General features: G+C 41.8%; 1 protein-coding gene across 1 annotated transcript; it reads left to right on the forward strand.

Annotated features, from left to right (window-relative positions):
• Window positions 1-2,872: 2,872 nt before the first annotated feature.
• Window positions 2,873-24,725, forward strand: cunh18orf21 (chromosome unknown C18orf21 homolog). The gene is made up of 5 exons (XM_071500026.1): window positions 2,873-3,202; window positions 9,269-9,297; window positions 10,097-10,317; window positions 23,026-23,219; window positions 23,554-24,725. The coding sequence occupies exons 1-5, from the start codon at window positions 3,108-3,110 to the stop codon at window positions 23,714-23,716; spliced, it is 702 nt and encodes a 233-aa protein (XP_071356127.1). The 5' UTR covers window positions 2,873-3,107; the 3' UTR covers window positions 23,717-24,725.
• Window positions 24,726-25,045: the final 320 nt, after the last annotated feature.

Raw genomic sequence — 25,045 nt, forward strand, 5'->3', positions numbered from 1 at the left:
TACGCTCATTACAGAATATACTGTTAAACTCAGCAATGCTCCTACTGGAGAGGCGTAAAAGTCAGGGAGCTCTGCAGGAGAATGACCTGAGATAACAGCCACAGACGAATGCTTATCTGCAGTTAACATCGCTGCGCAGGAGAAAACTGATTGAAGTGGACCCTCGAGTTGTTACAGCTCCACGGCTGCAAGAAGTTGCCACAAAGATTCACAGCAGACACAATGTGACTGCACACATGCATGCACTTCAGCGCGCACACACACACACAGTATTACAGGACATTGTGCCTTTTCTCCTGAGCTTTCTCAGCACTATTGGAGTTGGTGTTGCGTTTCAGAAGTGATAGCTGGCTCAATGGCTGCTGGGATTGGCTTTTCCCTGCAGATGCTGACAGGACACTCTGGGATGTCTCTGCCCCCGAGTCAAGTCCTGCAAAGGTGAAAGAAGAGTCCTGCCAGCACCGGACCTTTGCCACCACAGCACAGCACAGTGGAGACAGGTGTGGTCCCGTGTGGCTCAGTGAGAGGTGCATTACAGGGCTGCAGGTTCCATCATCTATGAGTCAGCAGTGCACCGCACTCTTCAGACAGTTTGAGAGTTGAAATCCCCAATGGTAAAACTGACTCTAAAAATGTGCACAGCGGAGAACTTAAAAGCTGTAAAGCATCCGTTGAATTTCTGATGTCACTGTATGGAATTCAATTTTCTTCACACTTCAAGGCAGCCTTCAAAGATTTACTAACACTACAATACTGCCTGGTAGTTAGGTGATTGATCTCCATAGGCTCCAGCTTTCATGTGCCCTGCGGGAAAATGAGGTTCATTTATAACTGTGCACATCAGTGCAGAAGAAGCTTATTCTACAAGTCTTTGATCATTAAGACTGGATTTTTTTTTTTTTTTTTTTTTTTTTTTTGTGGCTTCCACACTAATTTATGGATATTTTTTTTTTTATTATTATTTCAGTGACACAGAATCAGTGAAAAACAAAGCCTACCTTTCTATCACAGTCCTGGTCCTTTTTCATTTCAGCTGCAGGGCAGTTAAGACGGGATGAGGGTCTGGTCGCACCATCACCAGCCTCTCTGCCTGCCTGCCTGCCTGCCTGTCAGTCTGTCTCTGTCTGACTTACTCTCCCTCGGAATCGTGAGTCAATTTAGTCCTGGTGGTAAAGGGAAAATCCGTTTATCCGCAGACTACACTTACCGCGGAGCTGCACCGCTCGGCTATTTCAGTCTCATGTGGAAGCGCCTGATAAAGTGAAGATTTACTCTCGGACAAAGTGAGGCGCAATCCCTCACACTTTAGCTTACTCCATCAGTTTCTGTACGCTCCACACTGGCCCGGTGATTTAATATCTCCTCAGTGTCTGGTGGCAGCCCCCCCCCCAACGCACCCACCCACCCACCTCCACTCCTGCCCTCCATAAACGGACACGGACGCGCACACGCATTGCAAAGGCTCAAGTGTGACCTGTAAAGAACAACATTGTATAAGACTTCAGACTTCACAGCAGCAAAATGTTCGCCTACAGAAAAGCATCCACTGTAACTAAACCTCAGTAGATACAAACAGGAGGGTATAAATGAGCATGGAATAATTCACTAGCAAGTGTATACTGTGGGTTACTATTGTATAGCCTAATTCCAGCGCCCTACATAGCTACTCCATATACTTCAATAGCCTATGCCAAAGTTGCAAAAGGAACATTACAGGATGAAAATGATCAGTTATCAATTGAAAGGATATCACTACAGCCTATTTCTGTTTCTAACTCAGGTTTACATGGGACCATGAGAAATAAATAATAGGCTTTGACGCTGATACATTGGTTTGCCTCTTAATAAAATCGCAGTATTTGTCACGGATGAAAGCGTGGTAAACCTACTGTTAGGCGGGATGAAATATTCCGGGAAAAGACGTGCGTAAAACGCGCAGGTCCGGGGATCAGCCCGTGGACACTGATGCGAGCAGAGCGGGAGCTTTGTTATCGCTGGTGCTGAATGAAATCCCCTCTGGTGTCGGAACAGAACCTCCTTGTAACTTCTGATTGTCATTTCGCGTCTCTGCTCCGCCGGGCTCGTGTCTGACCAGACTGCCCCTTTTTGATATCCGCACACCAGAGGGTACCCATCGGTGCGCACCCAGCAGGCTCTTCCTCCTCCCTGCTGCCGCTGCTGCTTTAAAATATCCACTTTCACATTGCGCCTCTCTTTCTCCCAACTGAATTCCCTTTCAGATCCGATGCCACAATTTCAGTGAATCCGGCAGGAGTTTAAACAGACCCAAGCGATGCCTTGAGCCTTATTATCGGATGGCATAGCTTATTGCGGAGCGCAGGAAACCTGGTTTGTTAGTGCTCTGATATGCGCAGGATACAGCAATAATGATGTCAATATAGCCCACTGCCGTGTAACATTGGTAATTCTAACTGTCCAATAAGATCTAAGGAATGACGACATCGAAGAGTAGCTATCTGTTCAGTAGACCCGGGTTGACTGCACTTGCGCCAAATTGATAACTTGCCATCGTTAGATATCTATCAGTTGAGTCATGAGTTCGTCTCTGAGGATTTTACTTTGACTGTAGGTAACATGACTGTCGACACACTGTGGCTGTAACCCAATTGCTGATAGGTCACCTGATCCACAAGCCTTTAAAAGTTCATTTTAAATCAGATTCATCATTGTTAAGAAATATCCCGCATTTATTCCATTTCATATTTTAACACTGTTTATTTTATTTCATTTCAGTCCGCTTTTCAGGACCGGTCACTCGGCAGAAAAGAGGAAACACAGGCAAACACGGGCTATCCAACCAAGCAGTCGTTCCGCAGTGCTTTCGAGTGACTCGGTTTCCCATAATGCAGCGCAAGCTACGTCAGAACCCCGCGACCCAACGTGGGTTTCTGTCGTGTAGCAACCCAGTGGTGATGCTAGTTTGATTTAGGCTAAAATAACACATTTTCCGCACTCTTTTGCCGCTCGTCAGCAGCTCCAGTCGTGTCCGTGGCTGCTATTTTAGCATGTTTCCGATTTGCTGAGCGCCTAAACGAAGAAGTTTAAACGGCGGAGTTTCAGTCGTCGCAGCAGGAAACTCTTTGAAAATGAAGACAACTATTGACGAAAAGTCGGCCAACTTTCTGGTAGACGCCTCTCTGCTGTATAAAGAAACGTGCCCGGAGCTGTCCCGGTTCATCCTGTAAGAAAGTTTGTCTAAGGTCCTTCATCAATTGCGCTTTTAGCGGTGCGGTGCTTTCTTTCGCTCCTGTATTGTTGTAATTGCGGGATCTAGACACTAGGGGGAAGAGCACGACCAGTGTTAACAGCTGACTTCCTGTCCGGGAAATTACATTTCTCCAAGTTGAAGGCAGTATCATTATACTGATTTTTTTTTTTTTTTTTTTTTTAATTTCCTAGCACTATTTTCTGCTGTCGAGATACCTCCAATACCCCCGCCCCACAGAGAGGCAGTGGAAAATAATGACTGCTCTGATTTTAGAGGTTCCCGTTCGTCCTTGTTCCTGCAGGAATCTTGACTGACTTTTGTCAAAATATGAACTTAGCAGATAAGGTAGTTGAATAGACGAGACATCCCGATAAGCTTAAGATTTAAAAAAAATATATATATTATTTCATTTATTTATGAGCTTCATTTAGAAATTAAAAATCAGCATTTAACTTAATGCAGGCCCGTTTTACTGGCTTCATAACAAATAATGATAATAGCTTTTGTATCAAAAATCACTGACAAATTTAATTGATGTCTAATTCTACAAAAGGCCTGAGAGGACTAGCAGGAAAGTGTCTCAAACTTATATATTCACACCTATTGCAAATTTTCCCTTAAAAGGTTGTGTTGCAGTCACCTTAAGTGTTTACATATAATCAGTGAAAGATCTACATCCGCAGCTTGGTTTATCATTGTGCTGATGCTAAATCTATGTGTACGATTTTAATGCTGCCTACTTTCCTTAGTGGCATCCCAGTCAAGATAGTGTTGTTTATTTGTACATTGAATCGTGCTTCTCATTGTGAAGCAATCTAATGCATGCGTTGTTCCATTTGAGTGTTGTCTGTCTGCTGCTATTTCTGTAACTTGAATGGCCTATTGAAGCTGGACATGAGCCAGTTTAAGGTCCAGTGGCTGCTCATGTGTAGGCTTAGCGGGTGGGTGTGTAGCATGTGTGTACTGCTGCGACTGATTTGGCTGTCATTCAGGCTTATGCAGTTGCAGAGTGAGGCAGATTTCATTGGCGGGTTACGGCACCTTTCTAACAAGCGTAAAAATGAGAGCAGTATGAAGAAAACAAAGCTGAGAGACAGGTAGTCTGTAAGCCTCTTTTCTTCTCTTGGTTGTTAAAAGGACCCATACAGAGCACCAAGTCTTTCCCAATGTACCAACTGTCTTTATCTAATTAGCCTCCTGTAGTCAAATCTTTTCATTCCTATTAGAATGACACAATAGTAATTAATGCTAGTTTGTAATTTACTTGATCATTTACAGTCCACTGCTTCAGTTTTGTTGCTTCTGCCAAAATAGGATTCTATTCCATTTCCTCTGATGGCATATCCCACACAGTGGTGATTGCCTTATTGTGTGGAAAGTGAAAGCCAAAAGTAATTTCAGCAAAAATCCTCTTAAGCCTGTGTGTGTGTGCGTGTGTGTGTGTGTGTGTGTGTGTGTGTGTGTGAATGACATTGACACTTACAGGTGTACAGAGTAATTTTTACCATAGTTTATATGGATATTAATGCATCTAACAGTTGTAATTGTGTGTGTGTGTGTGTGTGTGTGTGGACTCTCGTGGCTCATGTTTGAGTTGGCTTCCTGCCGTATCCCCGTATCCTCCCGCTTGTTTTCTCTTTCACCTTAGCCAGGAAATTTGTGGGCAGAACCATGGCTGGAAACAAAACTAGAGGTTTTAAGAGTGGAACCCCATATCAGGGGGTTTACAGATGCATGTGAGCTCACTGCTCCTTTAATACAGACACGGTCAAAAGAATTGCCAGAACATAATTCAGTAATAAATATCTTCAGAAATAAATGCAAATGAACAATTTTATTTTAATAAAATAGAATGACATTTTATTTTAATAAAATGGCATGTTATGTTCTGTTATTTTGATAACATAACATTGTTATTTTAATAACATGTCCAGTCCAATCTTTACCTTTTACCATTCTTTTTTGCTGCTGGATGTGAGCTTTGGGTCGTTGTCGTGCTGAAAACAAAATGTATTTTTTCCGACACATTTTGCTCTAAGACGCCATGGTAATCTTGTGATTTCATCATTCAATGCCTCCAGTACCAGGGGCCGCGAAGCAGCCCCACAACATGATCGAACCTCCACCATGTTTTACTGCAGGTCTGGTGTTTTTTCCTTATGGCCAATTTAACATGACCCGATTATTTTAATACAGGTAAAGATGGACTGTTTTAAACTGCCCAGCAATGAGTCCTGACCTAAATCCCATTGAATGTCTTTGCAGAGAGCTGAAATTGCAAAAATGACTCCTGCGAACTAAAATGAGCTTGAACACATAGCAATGAAAGAATGGCAGAAACTACCAGCAGGAAGGTGCAAAAAGCTTCTGGTGAAGGGTGCCAGGGTTTATTTTCTTTTGTTGTGCAAGTTTAGTTATTTCATTCATGTTCATTTGAAGATATTCTGAATTATGTACCTGAAATTCAAGGGTGCCAGAACTTTTTGACCATGACTGTACATCAATCTGTTCCCCAGATTTTGTGGCTATGATGAGCTGTGGCTACAGAGAACATTTTGACCACATTTAACCATGAGCAGCTGTCCAGCAGGCAAGACACAAATCTAAATGTTTGGACCAATGGCTGTAAGATCTGGCTGGTTTCATGCCAAAGTGCCTGGCAGAGAAGACACAATTAGCAGCCACATCCAAAAATTTACACTTAGAGTGATGAGCTAATTAAGCCAGAGAGATAATACAGAGAGCATACTAGGAAGGAAATTACTGTTAAGAATTAATGCTTCAGATAGACGTCTTGGCTACACAGTCAATGAGTTAACTGAGAGGAAATGAAAATGTTTTTGTCAGCATCCACTCAATTGGCTGGCAGACGTGGTCGGTGTGTGTTGATGATGTTATTGGTCTCAATGAACCACAGTGGTCTCTCTGTGTTCTTCTGGGGGTTTCCAGTGTCTTCTCTTTCTCCAGTTATGGTTTTGGCTCACACATCACTGGAGTGTTTGTTTGTTTCGTGAGTGCGTGTCATTACTCATACACTCTGCTCCACATATTTGTTCAAGATCTTGTTACTGCCTTCTGCCACTGTCTTCACCTTCTGCCAAGCCAATGATGTGTGTGTGTGTGTGTGTGTGTGTGTGTGTGTGTGTGTGTGTGTGTGTGTGCGCTGACGTCCCTTTATTATGGCTCACGTTGCCAGACAAGTGAAGTTGTTTTCCAGTAAGTTCATAATCGTCATAGTTGTGTGTCTAGTAACTAATGCCTCACTGAGTGCTCTGGTAACCAAAGTATGCAGGATGTCTGTTGGACAAACAGTGTCATGATGTCTTGGTTTTTAAATAGCCTCCGGTGCTTTTGATCTGCATTATGTACTGGGGGTTTTTTCTTTATACAGGGCCAACATGTTCTCTATTCTGATATCAGTGATAATCTAATATTAGCCAGTGACACTGGAACTCTGATTAATCAGTGAAGATCTGTGATAGGAAGAATTATTGAAAGTGGAGGAGGGCTTTAACTTTATATATATATATATATATATATATATATATATACAATCTGCCAGTTATTTTGTTAATTAATTAATTGATAGCTGTGTGTATGTAAAATGTCGGAAAAATGCTCCTTATAATTTCCCAGAGACCAAGGTGACATTTTCAAATAACTGGTAACAGTCTGGCTGCCAAAGATATTCAGTTTACCATTTCAAAGAGACACATCAGATGCTTATGCATGAGATGCTGGAACCAGTGATTATTAAGCAGTTTTGTTTGAAAAATGAACAAAATGATTAATCAGTTATGAAAATAGTTATAGCTCATTGATTTTCTTTCCTTCTGAATAATTGTTTCAGCTCTAAAGCTGTGGCTGGAAGTGATTTGATTCAACTGAACCCGTCTTTTCAGCCATCTCATAACTACGATCTGACAGTCATTAACTTAAATTTTTGTCAAAACGGGTAACTACGTTATTCCTTCCCACAACCGCAGCCTTTCTGAGTCTTCTTTGCACTCACCCCCTGCATCCACCTCTGGTTCTCCCCTCCTCTCGTACTGGATCTCACTCAGCAGGAGCCATCACATCCTCACCCTTACACCTAGAGCCCCGGACTTGGAGGCACCTGCTGGCCTCTTTCTCCGTCACACCCAACTGATAAATGGGACCCTGCTGCTCTGTGCTCTAGAGGGATACAGCATCTAGAGTATTCACTGAATGACACCCACCACGCCTCTGTCTGTGCCGGGTCGCTGTGTCTAAATGTCTACAGGCATCTGTGAAGGTTTTTCAGCGTTCGTCAGCAGTCACACTGTTTTCCCTGATGGTAGCAATAAAATGTTCATAATGCTTTTAATTTTGTGCACTTTGCCTCCGCCAGCGTTTCTGTCTCTAATTACAATATCACTCTGTAGCCAACACATAATGTAATAATGCCCACCCCCTCCACCCTTTTTGCATCTTCTGGGGTTTTTTGACAGCATCTCCTAGTTGTCAGCGGTCCATGTGTAGAGTCAAAGTCTTGTGTTCATCACCACAACTAAGTGTGCACTTAAAAGGAGATGCATGACAAGTATGTTAATAAGATTAGTGGAGGAGGTCTTTGCGGTGTACAGTTGCTGAGAGCTGGCTCATCAGGGGAGCAGTGGGAGATCGCAGGAAAACAAACTCTCTGACGAATCCAGCTTCTCTACCTTCAAGTCATCAGTGGTCTGTTCATAGTTTTTTAACAGGAGCTTTATCAGAGGACTTGCTTTTGTTATTTCTGTAAAGAAATGAAAATTGTGTTTTATGTAGTCAAGATATATTTTTCTCTGGTGTCAAGAGCATCTAATGATTGATTATCAATAATGAAGCAACCACTTTGGGAATTGTATTCAAAATCTGCAAATTTTTTAAAGAGGACTTTTTTATTAGCTAAGAACAATGAAGAAAAGCTCACTGAATGACAAGCAAAAGTGTCTGGGGAATTGCTCATAGTCCATGAGTCATTATCAGTCCTCTACAGAGTCACAATCCACCACGCCTGCTTTGCTCAGCGTCTCTTCATTTCCAGCAATTTCCGACAGGGCTTCTATGTAATCTGACAGTTTAATCCAGTCGCTGATTATTAAATTGGGGGGGGGTCAAGGGACAGTGACTCAGACTGTGGGATGAGTGATTGGAGCTGCATCCAACATCAACCTGCAATGTAATGTACCATCTCATATACGGGGTGGTTGAGAGCGCAAGTGGAGAGTGACAACAAACCTCTGGTGCCAGGCGCCGCTGCAGCAGCAGCCAGCGGGTCAACTCCAGATTAAAGTCTCTCCATAAACAGCTAGACCTGTTCCTGAGTCTGTCCCTACCACACGTGCTGCCAGACAGCAAATTTCCCTTCATTGATTTAAGCCTGCGGCTAATTTTAGGGGGGGCTTAGCAGTGGCTTAGTTGAAATGTTTGCGAAAATATCTGATTGCGAGAGTTCCAAAACTGGAGGCAGCCCTGCAGGAGGGAGGCGTTGAAATGGCTTGGAGAGTTGCCCTATATTGTTTGGGAGAGACCTATTTGCTTTTCCGGTTGCATGTTTTCCACTACGCATAATAGGAAGGGCTTTCCGTTTTTTTTTTTTGTTTTGTTTTGTTTTTCCAAACTGGTGTTTCCATCTTGTAATGGATTTATTTGCATGGATGTATTTTAATAAAATTGTTAAGTACTGATTTAAACTGATAATCATGTGGAAAAAAAATTAGTCCAAATATTCTCTTAACTCTTAACCTCTTAACGTGTTTATTACATTGTTCCAGTGTGAAAGGAGCTGTTCTAATGCAAATTGACAAGGGTATTTTAAAATAAACAAATAGGCATGTTGAATTATTTATAAATGATTTTCTCTAGTATTTTAGAGCAAACCAACCAAAAACTTTATCTATTAAAGAGAAGATGTATTTATGAAAGTTTTACTTTATAATCATCATGTACTAATGCTTTTTAATACAATTTACTTTCACTCTAACTGGGTGTAAGTCTCTCCACCAAAGTCTGATCTTATCTCTTTTTCTTCCCTAGGCAGTGGCCTGTGAATGCCAATATGGACGGTAAGTTAAAAGACCTGAGCATCCATCTATTTTAATTTATAACTTAGTTTTGGCATGTTTTCATCAGTGATGCTGTGGAGTGTAAAAGCCACATAGAGCAGTAGTAAGTAGGACTTTGTCACCGGTTTGTCAAGGTTGATAAACCTCACTAAACCCTTAGCCAAACACACTGAATCAGCCAGCTGTCTGTGGCAGACTGCCTGATGGGATCACATACACAATCGTAAAAACACACACACTCAGACACATGCCAGCTAAAGCCACATCAATAGGTAGCGGTGCTATTTAGTAAGGCTGTTCAGGCTTTTTTCCTCCAAATAACACCAGGACAGGTCCTGGTCCCTAAGAGAATAACATGGTGTTTGAGCATTGGTCCATTTGGAGAATTTACTTGCTTGTTGCAAGAACTGTTTGTGTGACTTATGAAGCCTGGATGTTTAGAGAATAAACTGAATGTTGCAAAATGATGTTTGGACGTGACAAATAGATTGCAATGTAGATTGTTTTTCTGTGGATAGAGAAAGATGGGATGTTGTAATGAAGTTTTAGCACCGAATCTGTATGCAGCTGATAAAATGATGATTTCTTTCAACTACCTGTCTTAAACAGATAGTCCCTTGCCTCTTTGCTTAATATGCTCATGTAGGGGGATAGAAAACAATTAACAAACTCATTCTCACCCTTAGATGCGCTTCCACCACTTTGGTTACCTGGGTATATTCTTTTGTTTAAAAGAAATATGCATGACTGCACCAGAATATTTGCTGTTTTATATAATTTGTCTCTCTCCTCCTCTCAGGACCACCGAAGCAGAAATGCTCCCGTCTTTTGCAGAACACCTTGGTGTGTCCGTACTGTTATCAGTGGCTGCAGCCTGACAATCACCGGATGCGACTGCGGCCCAAGCAGCGTCCATCAGCACGGGTGCAGTGCATCCTGCGCAGAAAGGCCCGGGGTAAACGACTCAGCCTGGTGCAAAAAAATCTGCTGCATCACTTCCAAAAGTCCTCCTCAGTGCTGGTGAGAAGACAAAACACCACAACCCCACAGACCTGGTTATGTATTGTACTGCACTGCAGCATATTATCCTTGCAGAAAAACACCATGGGTATATGCCTGAGCCTGACGTTAGTTGGAGTTTTGAAGCAGATGCTGATATTGGTATTTAGGAAAAATACTGCTGGAAAACTGTAATATCACAGTTAATAATTTACCTGAAGCAATTTGAGTGTATTATGTAAGCTAACATCAATCTTGCTGCAAAGTCTTTGAACTAGACACGTACTCTGTAGCTGGTGTTGACCTCTGACCTATGAAGGAAGCAAGACATGAAGGAATTCCAAGTGGTGAGAGATTAAGATTAAAAAATGTATCACATTATTATTTATGATAACTTAACAAGCTCTCTGATGTCTCCTAATGCATTTTTTGTAGCTGTTGTTGCTCTTAAGATTGATGAAGTCATTTGTATTCATTTCACACAAAGTGTCTGGTTTCATTATGGTGCTCCACTCATCATTACAGCCTTTACAGTGGTCCCATTAAGCCTAACTGTAAGAGAACAAATGTTGCCAGACAGTGCTTTGTCAATACTCACCCTGTTCCCTCCCACAGCCCCCTGAATTGTTATCATGGTCCTTTTTGTCTGTCCTCTTAATGGATAGCACCAGTCAGCAACAGCATGGAAAGCTTATTTTGGCCAGCACCCACCCACTCCACTGATAAGCCCATTTAGATGAGGGAACTGGTGGTGTAGCTTGTGGCATTTTCCCCCTGCATCAGAGAGCATTGATAGGAGAGAACCACTGAAGAGGCCCTCTGGTGATCTGACATCAACCCGATGAAGAGCAGCTCCAGTGGAAATGCTGCTGCCTCATTAAAGTCTGGTTGGGTTCGTTTAGTATGCAGGTATTCCAGGTACTCACTGCACAAAGCACTCTGAACCCACTCTCCACTGTCTGTCTGTTGACTCTGAGGGCAAAGAGGCAGACGGCAATGGAGAGAGGACGCAGGAATGAAAAAAGGTAGTGAGAGACATGGAGGAGAATAACATAGCAGAAAGAAAAAAGGTTAAATGAAATAATAAATCCAAGAGAGTGGAAAGTAAAGATAAAAAAGGTGAACAGGAAGAGTCAAATGATAGGAAACAATAGGAAATCTTCCAACTTGACCTTTTTGATAATGTTATGTAATTCTGTGTGGTGTCATGTCACATAGACCTTAGACCATAGACGTAGGCTTACTAATATATGATGCTATGGTGACTTCCTGTTTACATAGTTGATAGCTTTTCATTGGATGGTGCTTCAGAGGATGACTAGTTATTAATTTACACAGTATTAAAGTCTTTACTAGCTGAAGTATTTCCTTACTTTAAATGCTGCAACCCAGTTTAGTAAATCACAAGCTTGAACCTAACTTGAACAGTGCATCCGGAAAGTATTCACAGCGCTTCACTTTTTCCACATTTTGTTATAATACAGTTTCCACTGATCATCCTTCAGATGTTTCTACAACTTGATTGGAGTCCACCTGTGGTAAATTCAGTTGATTGGACATGATTTGGAAAGGCACACACCCGTCTATATAAGGTCCCATAGTTGACAGTGCATGTCAGAGCACAAACCAAGCCTTGAAGTCCAAGGAATTGTCTGTAAACCTCCGAGACAGGATTGTATCGAGGCACAGATCTGGGGAAGGGTACAGAGACCTTTCTGCAGCATTGAAAGTCCCAATGAGCACAGTGGCCTCCATCATCCGTAAATGGAAGAAGTTTGGAACCACCAGGACTCTTCCTAGAGCTGGCCGCCCGGCCAATCTGAGTGATCGGGGCAGAAGGGCCTTAGTCAGGGAGGTGACCAAGAAACACTGTTTCTCCCCCTTGGGACCTGAGGATGAAACACTAACCCGTGGAACAAGCTTATCAACGGCCCTCTGAGACAATTCATTGATGAAAGAGGGGTCTCGCCTTACAAAACCACTCTTATGTGTGAGGGCAAATTCATCAGCAAGGGTAGCAGCCTGCTGCAGAGTAGTCACCTTTTGTTCATTCATGTAGACTACAGTACGCTCAGGAACACAGTTCTTAAAATCTTCCAACAGTACTAGCTCGCGCATAGCGGTCATGTCTTCCACTTTACATGCCGAGCACCACTGGTTGAAAAGGATCGCCTTTTCCCTAGTGAAGTCAGTATAGGTCTGACTAGATGTTTTTTTGACAGTGCTCCAGCGTTGCTCTGTGGAGAGAGGAGAACCTTCCAGAAGGACAACCATTTCTGCAGCACTCCACCAATCAGGCCTGTATGGTAGAGTGGCCAGACGGAAGCCACTCCTCAGTAAAAGGCACATGACAGCCCGCCTGGAGTTTGGCAAAAGGCACCTGAAGGACTCTCAGACCATGAGAAACAAAATTCTCTGGTCTGATGAAACAAAGATTGAACTCTTTGTCCTGAATGCCAAGCGTCATGTCTGGAGGAAACCAGGCACCGCTCATCACCTGGCCAATACCATCCCTACAGTGAAGCATGGTGGTGGCAGCATCATGCTGTTGGGGATGTTTTTCAGCAGCAGGAACTGGGAGACTAGTCAGGGTCGAGGGACAGATGAATGCAGCAGTGTACAGAGACATCCTCGATGATAACCTGCTCCAGAGCGCTCTGGACCATGGACTGGGGTGAAGGTTCATCTTCCAACAGGACAACGACCCTAAGCACACCCAAGATAATAAAGGAGTGGCTTCAGGAAAACTCTGTGAATGTCCTTGAGTGGCCCAGCCAGAGCCCAGACTTGAACCCGTTTGAACATCTCTGGAGAGATCTGAAAACGGCTGTGCACCGATGCTCCCCATCCAACATGATGGAGCTTGAGAGATTCTGCAAAGAAGAATGAGAGAAACTGCCCAATAGGTGTGCCAAGCTTGTAGCATCATACTCAAAAAGCCTTGAGGCTGTAATTGCTGCCAAAGGTGCTTCAACAAAGTATTGAGCAAAGGCTGTGAATACTTATGTACATTTTATATTTTTGTTTTTTATTTTTTAATACATTTGTTTCAAGCAAGCTTTTTTCATGTTGTCATTATGGGGTATTGTGTATAGAATTTTGAGGTAAAAAATTAATTTAATCCATTTTGGAATAAGGTTGTAACATAACAAAATGTGGAAAAAGTGAAGCGCTCTGAATACTTTCGGGATGCCCTGTACAAGTTAGGTTCAAGCTAGTGACTTACTAAACTGGGTTGCAGCATTTAAAGTAAGGAAACTTGATGCGCTGTAGGTGATAAGAACTTAAGAAGGACTTCACACACAAACTTAATGATGGATTTATGAAGAGCTGGAACAAACCAATCCTGGTCTGCAAACCCATAAACTTAAACCTGTGTTTACCTCTCCGATGTGTAACTGTTAGCTGATACGTCACACTTAGTCAAACATAAATATGTTGTGTGTTGTACACAGAGAGGCCTCTCTCTCTCAGCCGTGACTTTGCACGTCTGCTCTTACTCATTTGTCAACAGTGTTTTGGTCATCACGGGGAATGTTGATGCTTGTTCATCACGTGACTTCCTAGTAAACCAATACACCCTGAGCATGTCCTCCGAGATATTTTTACCCTCTGTTTTCATGGTCACTCACCTGTCATTAAGTGGCGGGGCAACAAGTCAAGCCACGTATGTTAGATGGCATACACTTGTGCTCGGCAGAAGGGTGATAGCGAGGCGATACCCTTAAAATGCAGAGTGGTGGAGCGGAGAGATAAGAGAGGGAATGCAGACTGCTTCTTTGCCTCCCTGGCTCCAGGCTGATGAACAGAGCAAAGCAACTTCACCAGGGAGAGGGGCTGAGCACGAGAGTCTGAATAAAGAGATTAGCATCCACACATCTCTTTAAAAAAAAAAAAGTGTGGGAGAATCAGAAGTAATGTGGTATTTTTTTTTAATCATTGTGCCAGTTGTCATTTATGAAAAGATGCTGTTGTTGATCATTTAACTGTATAAATAACCTTGTTCACAGATCTTGAACACTGAGATCAGCGAGATCATTTGTCACAGTGACCACAAGGCTTTAATTTGTCAGCGGTTCATCATTTTACCGTTTAATTTCTGTGTTCCAGAGGTGAGTGTTATGGCTGTGTACTCTGTTCTGCTCTTCTTACTGTCAGCCACGTGACAAACACAGGAAGGAGTGGAGGGTTTATTGGAGAAATAAGATAAACACACTGTTATATAAATTTATTGCCACAGTCATGCCTTTTTGTGTGCGACATGAGGTAGCTGTTTATTTAAAACAAGGTGCTGTGAGTATTTGCAGACGCAGATATTCATGTTTGCTTGAGTTCTCGGTGTTCTCTCAAGTGTCAAAACACTTCTGGGATCATGCTGTGGAAAGTGTGCAACACTTTCTTTTAATCTGGATTAGTTTAAGTAGTTCATCAAGGCCAAATTGAATTCATAAAGTCTTTCCAGCTGTCTTAAGTGAAATATTTTGTCTTCAAAACATACGGTATACTACTACTTACTGTACATGCATACCACATACATACTGCACACTACTGTAATAAGTGTCATTTTCTATACCCTGCATATCATACTGTATCTGCAGTAAATATGCGCATTGGACTTAAGGAAATATGTTCCTGTCCTAACTAAATATAAGCATAAAAACATCAGACAGGCAGAAACACATGGCCAGCAGATCCATATTCACTCTCACACATGAGCAGTGTACAGTATTTATATTCCAGGGTGTAAATCCCCTTCATTTCACACCATATAGCTCTCCCTTTAGGATGTGCTGCCCTCAGGATAGATGCCAGTGCGTGATATGCTTTCCTCAGCTCTGTGAAGTTGTGTCGTAGAGGTACTATAAATCAGGTGTGTTTGTGCATGCAGGCCAGGTTATCTAGCAGTGGTTATGGAAATAAGTTGGATTGTAGCCCCACAAGAGAGACAGAGACAGAGACCCTAAATGGAGCGAAGGATAGCGCACTCTCCTCCTCCTCCTTCATTCTTCCGTTCTCCCTCCTTGTGCGTAGATTTATACTTCCCAGCGTACTTGTTCGTCACTAGAAAAAAGTATGCAGTTCTAGCTTGTCCTTGGTCATATATATTCAAGTTGTTTTGTGGATGAATTTATGCACAGTATCTAAATTCAACAGTTACCTCTCGGGAAAATAGAATGTGATCGGTCCTGGTAGTTCAGTCGTAGAGGGACTCTTTATCTGAGTCGGCTGCATAGGCATGTTCACTAAATGTGCCAGTCACAATGACATTCTCCTAACACAACTCTTGTTTTCAGAATAAAGGATGAACAAGACATGAAAAGACAAAGGGACAGAACATAAGTGGTTGAAAAATCTCTCCCTTTTCCCAGAAGGGCCATTTCTTTCTGACATGAGGCCAGCCTCTCTTTGTAATTTATGTCACCACTTCTCCTCGACCTCACTGACCACCTCTCATCCCCTCATCCCATATTCTTCTGTTTTTCCACACGCTCTCCAATCTCTGTCATTCTTTTGACCGCAACTCCCTACCGCTCCCTTCCCCCTCATTTTATCCTAATCTTTCTCCTGTCCTCTTTCCATTCTTGGCCATCTCTTCACCACATCCCTCTGTCATATTTATCTTTACTGGAGTAATGCCGCTGGAGAATGTGCTTCTTGAGGAGATGACAGGAAAGAGGAGACAGCGATGTCTGGATGGTGCTTTGCCTGTTGGCTCTCAGGGAAGAGGAAAAGCTCCAGCGGGGGTTTTGACACCTCGAGGGTGGGTTGCGAGTGGCAGGATGACAAGAGGGGGAGGGTTGTGTTGGGGTAGAGGAAGGTCAGGGGGGAATGTAGAACAGCAACAGTCATCAGCAAGTGGCCTTGAGATTTTTTGATACAAACAGAGGAGACTCGCTGGGAAGTGGAAACACTCATGTCTCACATGTGTAGGGATTTAGCAAAGTGTGTGCTGAAGTATTTTAAGAAAAACGCACTGTGTAACACACACCTGTTTAGAATGCAAGCATATTTGTTTGTTTTCCTCCGACACACACACACACAGTAATCCTTGGGCTAGTATCAGATGCAGTTCCAGCTCCCCGCTGTCATCATGTTTGTAGCCCAGCTCGTAAGCAGGATAAAGCCCATAAAGAGAACCTGATGCCACACCATAACAGCATGTCATCTCTCAATTAGCCTCTGTGCCTCACTTCATTTCGTTTCCTCAGCACTATTAAAAGTCTACTCTGGAACTTGGCAATGCCTACTGTTGGTTTAACTGTAAACTGGCAAGAGTGCCAAGGTTTGGAAGGTGCAACTGCTCAGTTTTTGGATTCTCACTCAGCAGCATTTAGAGCATATTGCTCCTCCTTGCTCCACAGTAATGGCATTCATCACAAATCTGTTGCAAAGCCACACATGTGCCAGTAGTTACCTTTCCATAGAGGAGAATTCAAATCTGTTTCCAAGTTATTTTGTTAAGTTTTGAAAACCCCAAAATTTTGAAGTTGAGGCATTTATGTATTTTATGTCTGTGTTGTGCCTAGCAGCAATGTCAAAGACTTAACTCTTTGGTCTCTCTGCTTATAATGCATGATTATTTTTAAATTGTCCAAAGTGGAAACATTTAAATTCAAAACATGGCAGCATACTCTGGATTAAGTCACCACAGGTAGTATGTTATATCTGAAAGAACTTTTTTCAATTTTTTTTGGAGTGATGAATCAAAAATCTCAAATATTTGAAAGCATCATGAATAACATACTATTCTTAAATCTAATCTGGATATGGATGGACTAGGGACTATGGATAAATCATCAGTTGAAATCTTGATATGTTTCCTCTCATTTGTTTTGAGGCAAACCTCCTGGTTTGACGCAGGATAACTTGTGACCTTTATCACCAGCAGCAGAGACAGAAAGAAAGAGAGAAACAGATACGGCATCTTTTTAAAATGGCCCCGTGTAAGCAGCTCCACATTCAGATCAGGTGTCTATGTATTTACTGGGCAGCCTTTCCCTCCAGACAGTGTGACTAAATGGTCGCCAGCATCATCACAGTGCAAGGCCATGGTTAGAGGAAAGTTTACACTGCTTGCCTCGTATCAATCCCCCAACTGCTCTTCTGCTTTCAGCGTCATTGTGTTGTATTGATGTGTTCTCAAATGACTTTTGCACACTGTGCATGCAGATGTTAATGCTTTTGAAGGCACGCAACACACAGAGACAGTCTGAAAATTCTGTCAGACTCATCAACAAGCAACACTCACTTACTTTGTTGGATTTATATTCAATTCAAAGGCTCATATAGGCGCCTAATTCCGTCCCTCACTTTGTTACTCTTCTCATCTTCCTCCTCTTGGGTGGTATTGTACTGCCAAGGTCAAACTAATCGAACCATGCTGACCTCTGGCAGCAGAAAGAGAAAGACAGGAAGGGAGATATTTATGGCACAGGGGCTATTAATAGATGGAGAGGTCCATCTGCAGAATTGATTTATGTGGGTCTGCCTGTGTTTGTGTGGCTGTGTATCTGTGCCATTTTCACTATTTTCCTGTGCAATTTATCTTTTAATTCTCTGAACAAATTATATTTTTATGAGTAATCTCAGGGTGTAGGATTGCATGTCACATGGGGGCAGAAATGTATATTTCTGAAAAAAAAAAACGTGAAAGGCCTGGAAAGAATTCTGTGTTGATTAGGTTTAGACTTGTTTATAATTATCAAAATCATAACCCCCTCCCCTTCTCATTTTTTGCAATATTGGGTTATAAACAGTTTGAGCTAAACTGTAAAAAGCCGCGCAATCTCACTGAGAGTTGTAAAATTTGTGAACTACTGAGATTGGTTGCATGTCAAAGCTCATAAACTAAAGGATGACTGGTGCTTTGTCAGCATGCCGGTGAGCCCCGACTGCTTTTCAGTTCTTCACTGCACAGACACCATGAGAATTAGCAGGTTTATTCTGACTTCATAATGGCATAAAGGAGCCATAAATAGCCGCTGTTATCGAGGTATATAATGATTGCATGTTGTCTATTGTTATGATTTAGTAGTTGCTGACATTCCATGCACATGCCAGATTGCCAGAGCTAAATATCCATGATATATATGTGTGTGCAGGATCAAGGTTAAGTGTGTCTGTATCTGTGGTTGTCTGTAAGGGGTTCATGTTTCACACTGAACACAAACACAAGCATGCAAATGTTGTAAGACAGAAACCAGGCCTCTCTTAATGTTTGGATGTGAGTAGGAAGAAAGGTCAAGGCTGACCCAGTGAGAATATATTCACAGGTCAGAGCCAGTGCTAGATTGCTATTCGCTGTGTTCCTGTACGGTGGATTTCAATTCAATATTGTACACAAGACGTGCTTTTTTCCTCCGACCATATGGTGAACTTAGATTTTCCAAACAAAAATACAAGCTTCTGCAAAAAGCAATTGTCCTTAATATTCCACCAGCTGTGTATAGGTGGTTGTTTATTCTCTTCATAGCCTGAAGGTCCAACATGTCACTGCTGCCATATGCTTGACTGGCCACTGTGTAGCTCTGTCTGCTGCCAGGATCAGCCCAAGATGAGGAAATGAAATCTCTGTGTGGCACCAGCTCACGTGTGCCCCTCCAAGTGCATACACTACATGTCAGGGGATTAGGGTAAATTAAACGGGCACACGTGATGCTTCGGGATTTCATTTCAGGTTATCGTGATCTCTCATTTCTATGCAGCAACCATACCATACATGTCATTTTGGAATGAACAGCGTCACTTTGTCGACTCTTGTATTGTTGAACTTCTGATTAGTCTCTCAACTGTGTTTTTATGTGCACGTGCATAGACACGCACCCCATCGCAGGCTAAGGGTTTCTTTTCTTAGAGCCCGTCACTATCAGTGCCTCAGCGCAGGCCAGCTGATGATAGTGGGACCACTAGAGGACAAGAGGATAAACAGCACGAGGTCATTCTCTCTGTAAACATCCATCTGCAGCCAGCTGTCTGTCTGTGTTTGATCCACTTCACCATGAACCCAACCTCTTGTTTTGCTAAGGTGTTTTTTGTTTTTTTTTTCTCCTCAGCAGTCATTGGTCAGTTGGCTGAGTTGAAGTCAGTAAAATCTAGGCTGTAACCTTAAGGTCCACAGGCCTAATTACTCACAATATGTGTTACGGCGGAGGTAATAGCACCATTTATGACTGATGACTAAAATAGTTTTTGTTTGAGGATTTGACACCAGCTTCCTGTTTAAATTTGATTAGATGAACCTTTAATGATCCGCAGAAGGAAATTGGGTAGTTGTAAGAGGAAATGACAGAAGGTGGTGATGGAAAGGTTCTAAATAACAAAGCAAGTGCAGTGTGACATATAACAAGACTGCTCATCACAACACTTTGAAATATGACAAGGCGGATAGATACAAACAGGAATGTGGTGAAAAATGCTAAAAATTGTTTGCAAGAGGCAGGTGGCAGTTTCTCTAAAACAAAAACTCCAGGTTCAAATGAGTGGTTTCTTTTTAGCCTTTTATCCATAAATACTATGTTCTACATCAGTGCTAATAATTTTCCAAAGCATTAGATTTTCTTTTCTTTTCTTTACAGGAAGCTTGAATCTTGTTACTGTCATCTGTCCTTGCAGTTGCAAACAAAAATATTTTAGAAATTCTTAATATTGCTTCACACAAGGACCCAGATTTCAGGCAGTTTCCGAGCACAAATTTCTATGCAAGAAAATCCAACTGAGTTTTCCCCAGTTGTTTATGATTTGCATATACTATACATTATAGTTAAAATATCAGTTTTAAATGTTAAGTAGTGTTAATGCTTCTCTAATCGTCTAAGGAGGATCCTCATCCTGGAAACATACATCCAGTGTTGGGCTTGAGGACACGTCAGTAGGATAGATATTTCCTCCTATATGCATAAACCCACATCCTGCAGTGGAGCACCACTCCATCCATTATAGATCACCACTGTTTCTCTGAAATACCTCTTTATAATCAGAAAGCTGTGCCAGTGTAACATCCTTTGTGATATTCATGCATTTTTCTTGGCTGAAGACACAAAGAAAAGCATGCAGACTTTGTGTTGCTGAATAATACACTTGAACATCTTTATAGTCTCCAGCCAACTTCTACCTTATTATGTTAAAAATCCAGATTTTTGACTTCTTTTTATACAGCAGTTGTAATCATGGTAGGTTTGAGCTTTTCTAAGATTAGAGGAGTGCTGGTTATCTCAAGTTCAGAAGAGATAATGAGTTTGATAACAATGCTTTTACTGTTGAGTGTTCCTTTTCAAGTTTTTTACCAACATGATCACACTGACTCAGGAACCATAAAAATGTATACCTTATCCATAGATTACATGATTTACTGTTCAGACTGTAGAACACCTTGCTGTGTTAACTTGGAAACAGTTGAGCTTTTTAGATGATCGGTACAATAGTTGTGCTGAAATGTTCTCTTGTATAGGTTCAAAATGAAATCTGCAGACTTATCTGTATTATATTCATTTCTACCTTTACAATATAAGGAAGTTACTTCATATGACAGTAGTCAAAACTACCAACAGCAAACATTTTTTATGATATTCACAATGGTTTGCAAAGTGTTTTCTCGCAACATTTCATCCAGTGTTTTCTGTGTGCTGCACTGAGCTTCTCAATAATCTAGTATTGTCATTTATCGGCTTTGACTTGAGTCCTTCCCCACAGAAACAAGATAGGAAAGATGAGCAAAAAAAATAAAAATAAGATAAGGAAAAAAATATATAAAATGTTTAGGATTCAGGCTTTCAAACATAACTTTCAGCCATACTTTTCTGTGTTTGGTTATGCTTGGATGAGGTTCAGAATTTTTCTTTCTCCGTTGATATTTATTGGCAAACTAGAATGTGTCTAGATGAGTCACTGTTGAAAAGTAGCAGCAGAGTGCTGGCTGTCTCGCAGATTAGTTGACCCTGTTTCTCAGTGCATTGGTCAGTCCTCCTTTGAGCCACACCCCTATGCAAAGATGGGTGGGTCAGTTGCTGGGCTTGGTCTGTATAAAGCTGGACTGGCAGGCTCATGTGGTAAACACTTCACACACACGGTCACATAGAAAGAAAGAGGAACTCAGTCCTCCTGGTGCAACGAAACCCAACTCTCCAACGCTCTCCAGCAGACACCTGTCAGAATCTGAAATGGCTACCTTCGTGTCGGTGAGTTTTCCATCTCATCAGCATTCAGGACTGTCAACACATTTGTTCAGACCTGCTGACCTCTGCAGTGGTGGTCTGTTTAGACCAGTTTTAACCTTGTGCAACTCTGGATGGCTTGTGTCACCGATGGGACTTAAGTTACAAATGGCTGGGAGGAATGTTGAAGAGGAGTTTTCAATTGACACTAAATAGCACTTAAGACTTTGCTTTGAACAGCTTTTTTTTTTACAGAGAGGAAAGTGCAACTGTCTGTTTGTTCTGTTCAAAAGCTTCATTCTTTACTGGAGTTAAAAAAAAAAAGGAAAACCAAAAACAAACTTAGTCCGTGTGATGATTAGTGTCAGCTTATCACTGGGATAATGTGTCTGATGGTGTCTTTTGTGTGAATACTGGACAGCAATTGAATAAGAGCATCTGCCAAATGCTGTAAATGTAAAAAAGGTGACTGTGACGATTACCAGAGCAGGTTTTATATATCGGTTTGGGAATGTACCACAGCGTCTGTGGATTTGTGCTTTACTTAGTTCTTATGGAATCAGCAGTAATCAATCAATAACGGCCTACATGACAGACATTTACTGTAGTTTGTCCCAGTCATAGTCTAGTTACAGGCACTATACCTTTTTATTGGGACAGAAGACACTGGGAGGTAGACGTCTGGGATGCCAATTGTTGCCTTGAATCACGAGAATCTCATGAACTGACAGTTGTGCCTCATAACTCTCACAAGTGTCTGCATGCTTTGCCTTATATAGGGTCTCATCATTTTTTTGTTTGCATGCCTATGTGTAATCTGTGTCAGGAAATTCTTTTGACATGGTCATGTGAAGTGAGGTGCAATAAAGAGTAAACGCAGCTGAAGTGTCAAAGTAATTGTATTTAAACATGGTTTATAGGGTAGAGCTGGCTGACGACTCTTATAGCATCCATACCCTGAATAGGTGAACCTGCATGGCAACAGCCCCCCCTCGCCCTCTCATAGGCTAAAGTCAAAGTTTCCCATCCAGCTTGAACTAATCCAGTTATTTTCATGTCTGTACAAACATTTAAAGGTAAGATAATCATGGGGATGTTTGGCAGGGCCAGTGGGAAGAGTCTCAGCTGTTAGGTGAATCACGTCCCATCATGAATTTGCTTCCTGGACACCATCGTGAACTATTCCTCAGCTGTGAGATGGCAGTACATGTGCCTGACATCTTTGAGGCTTTGAGCTGGCCTGTGTCACCCAGGTTTCAGGAGCGGTACTTATTACAGCCCCCTTTCCTGCCTAAACCACAGCTAGTCCTGCTCTCTGTGTCCTTGGAGTCTGTTGCTGCAATCAATGTCCAGACTAATTCCTAACAAACTCAGTCAGACAGCAGTGGCTTTCCTGTCTTAGATTTTGCATTAGATTAGTTTCAAGGACTTTTAAGAAAACCTGCAAGATGTTTTGCAAAGTATCTCCAATTGGGATACCTAGTATGCCTTCACCTCAAAACCTAATTATGTATCAGAGAAATATAGATGCAGGCCATGCAATATTAATGCACATGCTTCTTTCCTCTCCTTTTTCCAGATGGCCACCTGCCACACTTGCAATAAGACATCCAGACACAAAGGAATGAACAGGGACTTTATAGCCACCATCGCTAAGACCCACAGCACCCCAGGGAGCACTGGCAAACACAAGACTCCACAGTCAACCAGCAGATCCAGTACGACTACCCCCAAGACCCCTGGCAAAGACAAGACACCTGTTCATACACCTAGGTAAGTTATTTAAGATGGCTGGTATAAATATCTCCTGAGATGTAACCCTCCTGTACTGAACTTGCGAGGTGTCACAGACATCCGAGAGGAGGATGTGTCAGGCATGTTCGCATTTGAATGATTAAGTTTCTATTTATTCAGCATTAAGAGACCCGCAGCTAGCTGTACGGGTGCTACGTGTTGGTATCCATTCTTACCAGATGATGTACTTGTTGACAGTACACTTTTAACTTTTGCTGCCAACCAACAAAATCTCAAGTTACTGTATCTTAATTCTTCCTCTTCACCCTCTTCCTTTTCCTCCCTCCCCAAATCTCTCTTTCTCTCCCTCCAGGTCCTCCACTTCCTCTAACACCTCAGGGTCGGGCTCATCTTCCTCCAAGCCTCCCTCTAAACCTAAAAATTGGGTCGTCCAGCGTCTCAGCAAGATTCTCATGCGAGAGGACAACCAGGGCAGCAAAAAGGGGGGCCTGAAAGATTTTCTTTCCTCACTTTGAGTATTTCTTTTATGCTCTTAAAAAAACAGGTTTAGACCACGTGTAACCTGTTTACACTTAAGGCTAAGGGGTTACTAAAGAAAGTAACTTTGGTTTCCAAGCCTGTGTGGTAAAGGTTACAGTTCGCCCAGCAACACAACTATTGCTGGGCTGTTTGGCATGGCGCTCCTGAAATCCTGAAAATCCTGAAGTGCAGAAACTAGGAGCACTGGGTTGGTCATTTCAACTATTAATCAGGGTTATTGCATCCTCTGCTGAGCCTGTCAGAGGAGAATGCTTCTTTTGTCTAATTTAGCACATGCCTCTTGTCATCTCCTAAGCTGGAGATATTATTTTGAGTGGAATGTTTGAGGAATTATTCAGTATTTATCAAATGGCTAAAGCATTGCAGGAAACCCACCTTGCTTCTGTGGTGGCGTTTGTGGCATGAAGAGCTGGTTTACATGCCAATATCCTTTGCCATTCTAGATTTTTTCTTCTAAAGTAACAATTATACATTTATATGATGAATATGAAAATATTTGATATTCATACTACTTCATGTTGAAACTTTTGTATTTGAATTTATTTACTCACTTTATTTTTTGGCCCTCTCCAGTGGGGAGAGCGTTTTTGTACTTGCATACAAATGATTTTGAGACTGCGCAAGTCACCAATGAAGATATTTGTAATTATCATCAAAAATGGGACTCATGAGTTGTTGTTTACATTGAATAGGCACATTTGCCTAAAACCTGTACACAAAGACTTACTGACAATACATATTGTCAATGCTTTCTTTTCCTATTTTCTTTGGGTATGTATTTGTGAATGGTTACTCTTTTCATCTTTTTTGTTAAGAGCAGGAATTTAAATATATCTTCTGCATTTTGTACTGCCTGAGTAGCCCACCTACTTGTTGTCCATTTGCTATTCAATGTACAGTGTGTGTTTAAATCCTGAAATACCTCACATTTGTATTCCGCTGACATCCTGATTCCCTGAAATTAAACCTTTTCAGTCTGTTAAACTGTGCTGTTTATTCTTACTTCCTGAGAATGTCCGAAATAAGTGCTTTGATATAAGTTTATTTTAGTGCAACTTAAGCACTGCAGATTTCATATCCACATCTATGCAGTTATGGATATATATCATGAATCCAGCTGCATTTATTGGGGAAGCTTTAAGCTTAGTCTTTTAGGAATCTTACCTGCCAACTTCACAACCGATAAACTCCAACCGGGTTTGACATGTGTAAGATAGATTTCAAAGATGCTTAGTGAATATAGTGAATAAAATATAGTCATTCCTATATAGTACAATAAGACAACAACCAAAAAGCCAGTAGCC

Source organism: Trachinotus anak, unplaced genomic scaffold, assembly GCF_046630095.1.
Source record: "Trachinotus anak isolate AG129_WGS33_773 ecotype Australia unplaced genomic scaffold, CSIRO_AGI_Tana_v1 ptg000016l, whole genome shotgun sequence".
Taxonomy (NCBI): domain Eukaryota; kingdom Metazoa; phylum Chordata; class Actinopteri; order Carangiformes; family Carangidae; genus Trachinotus; species Trachinotus anak.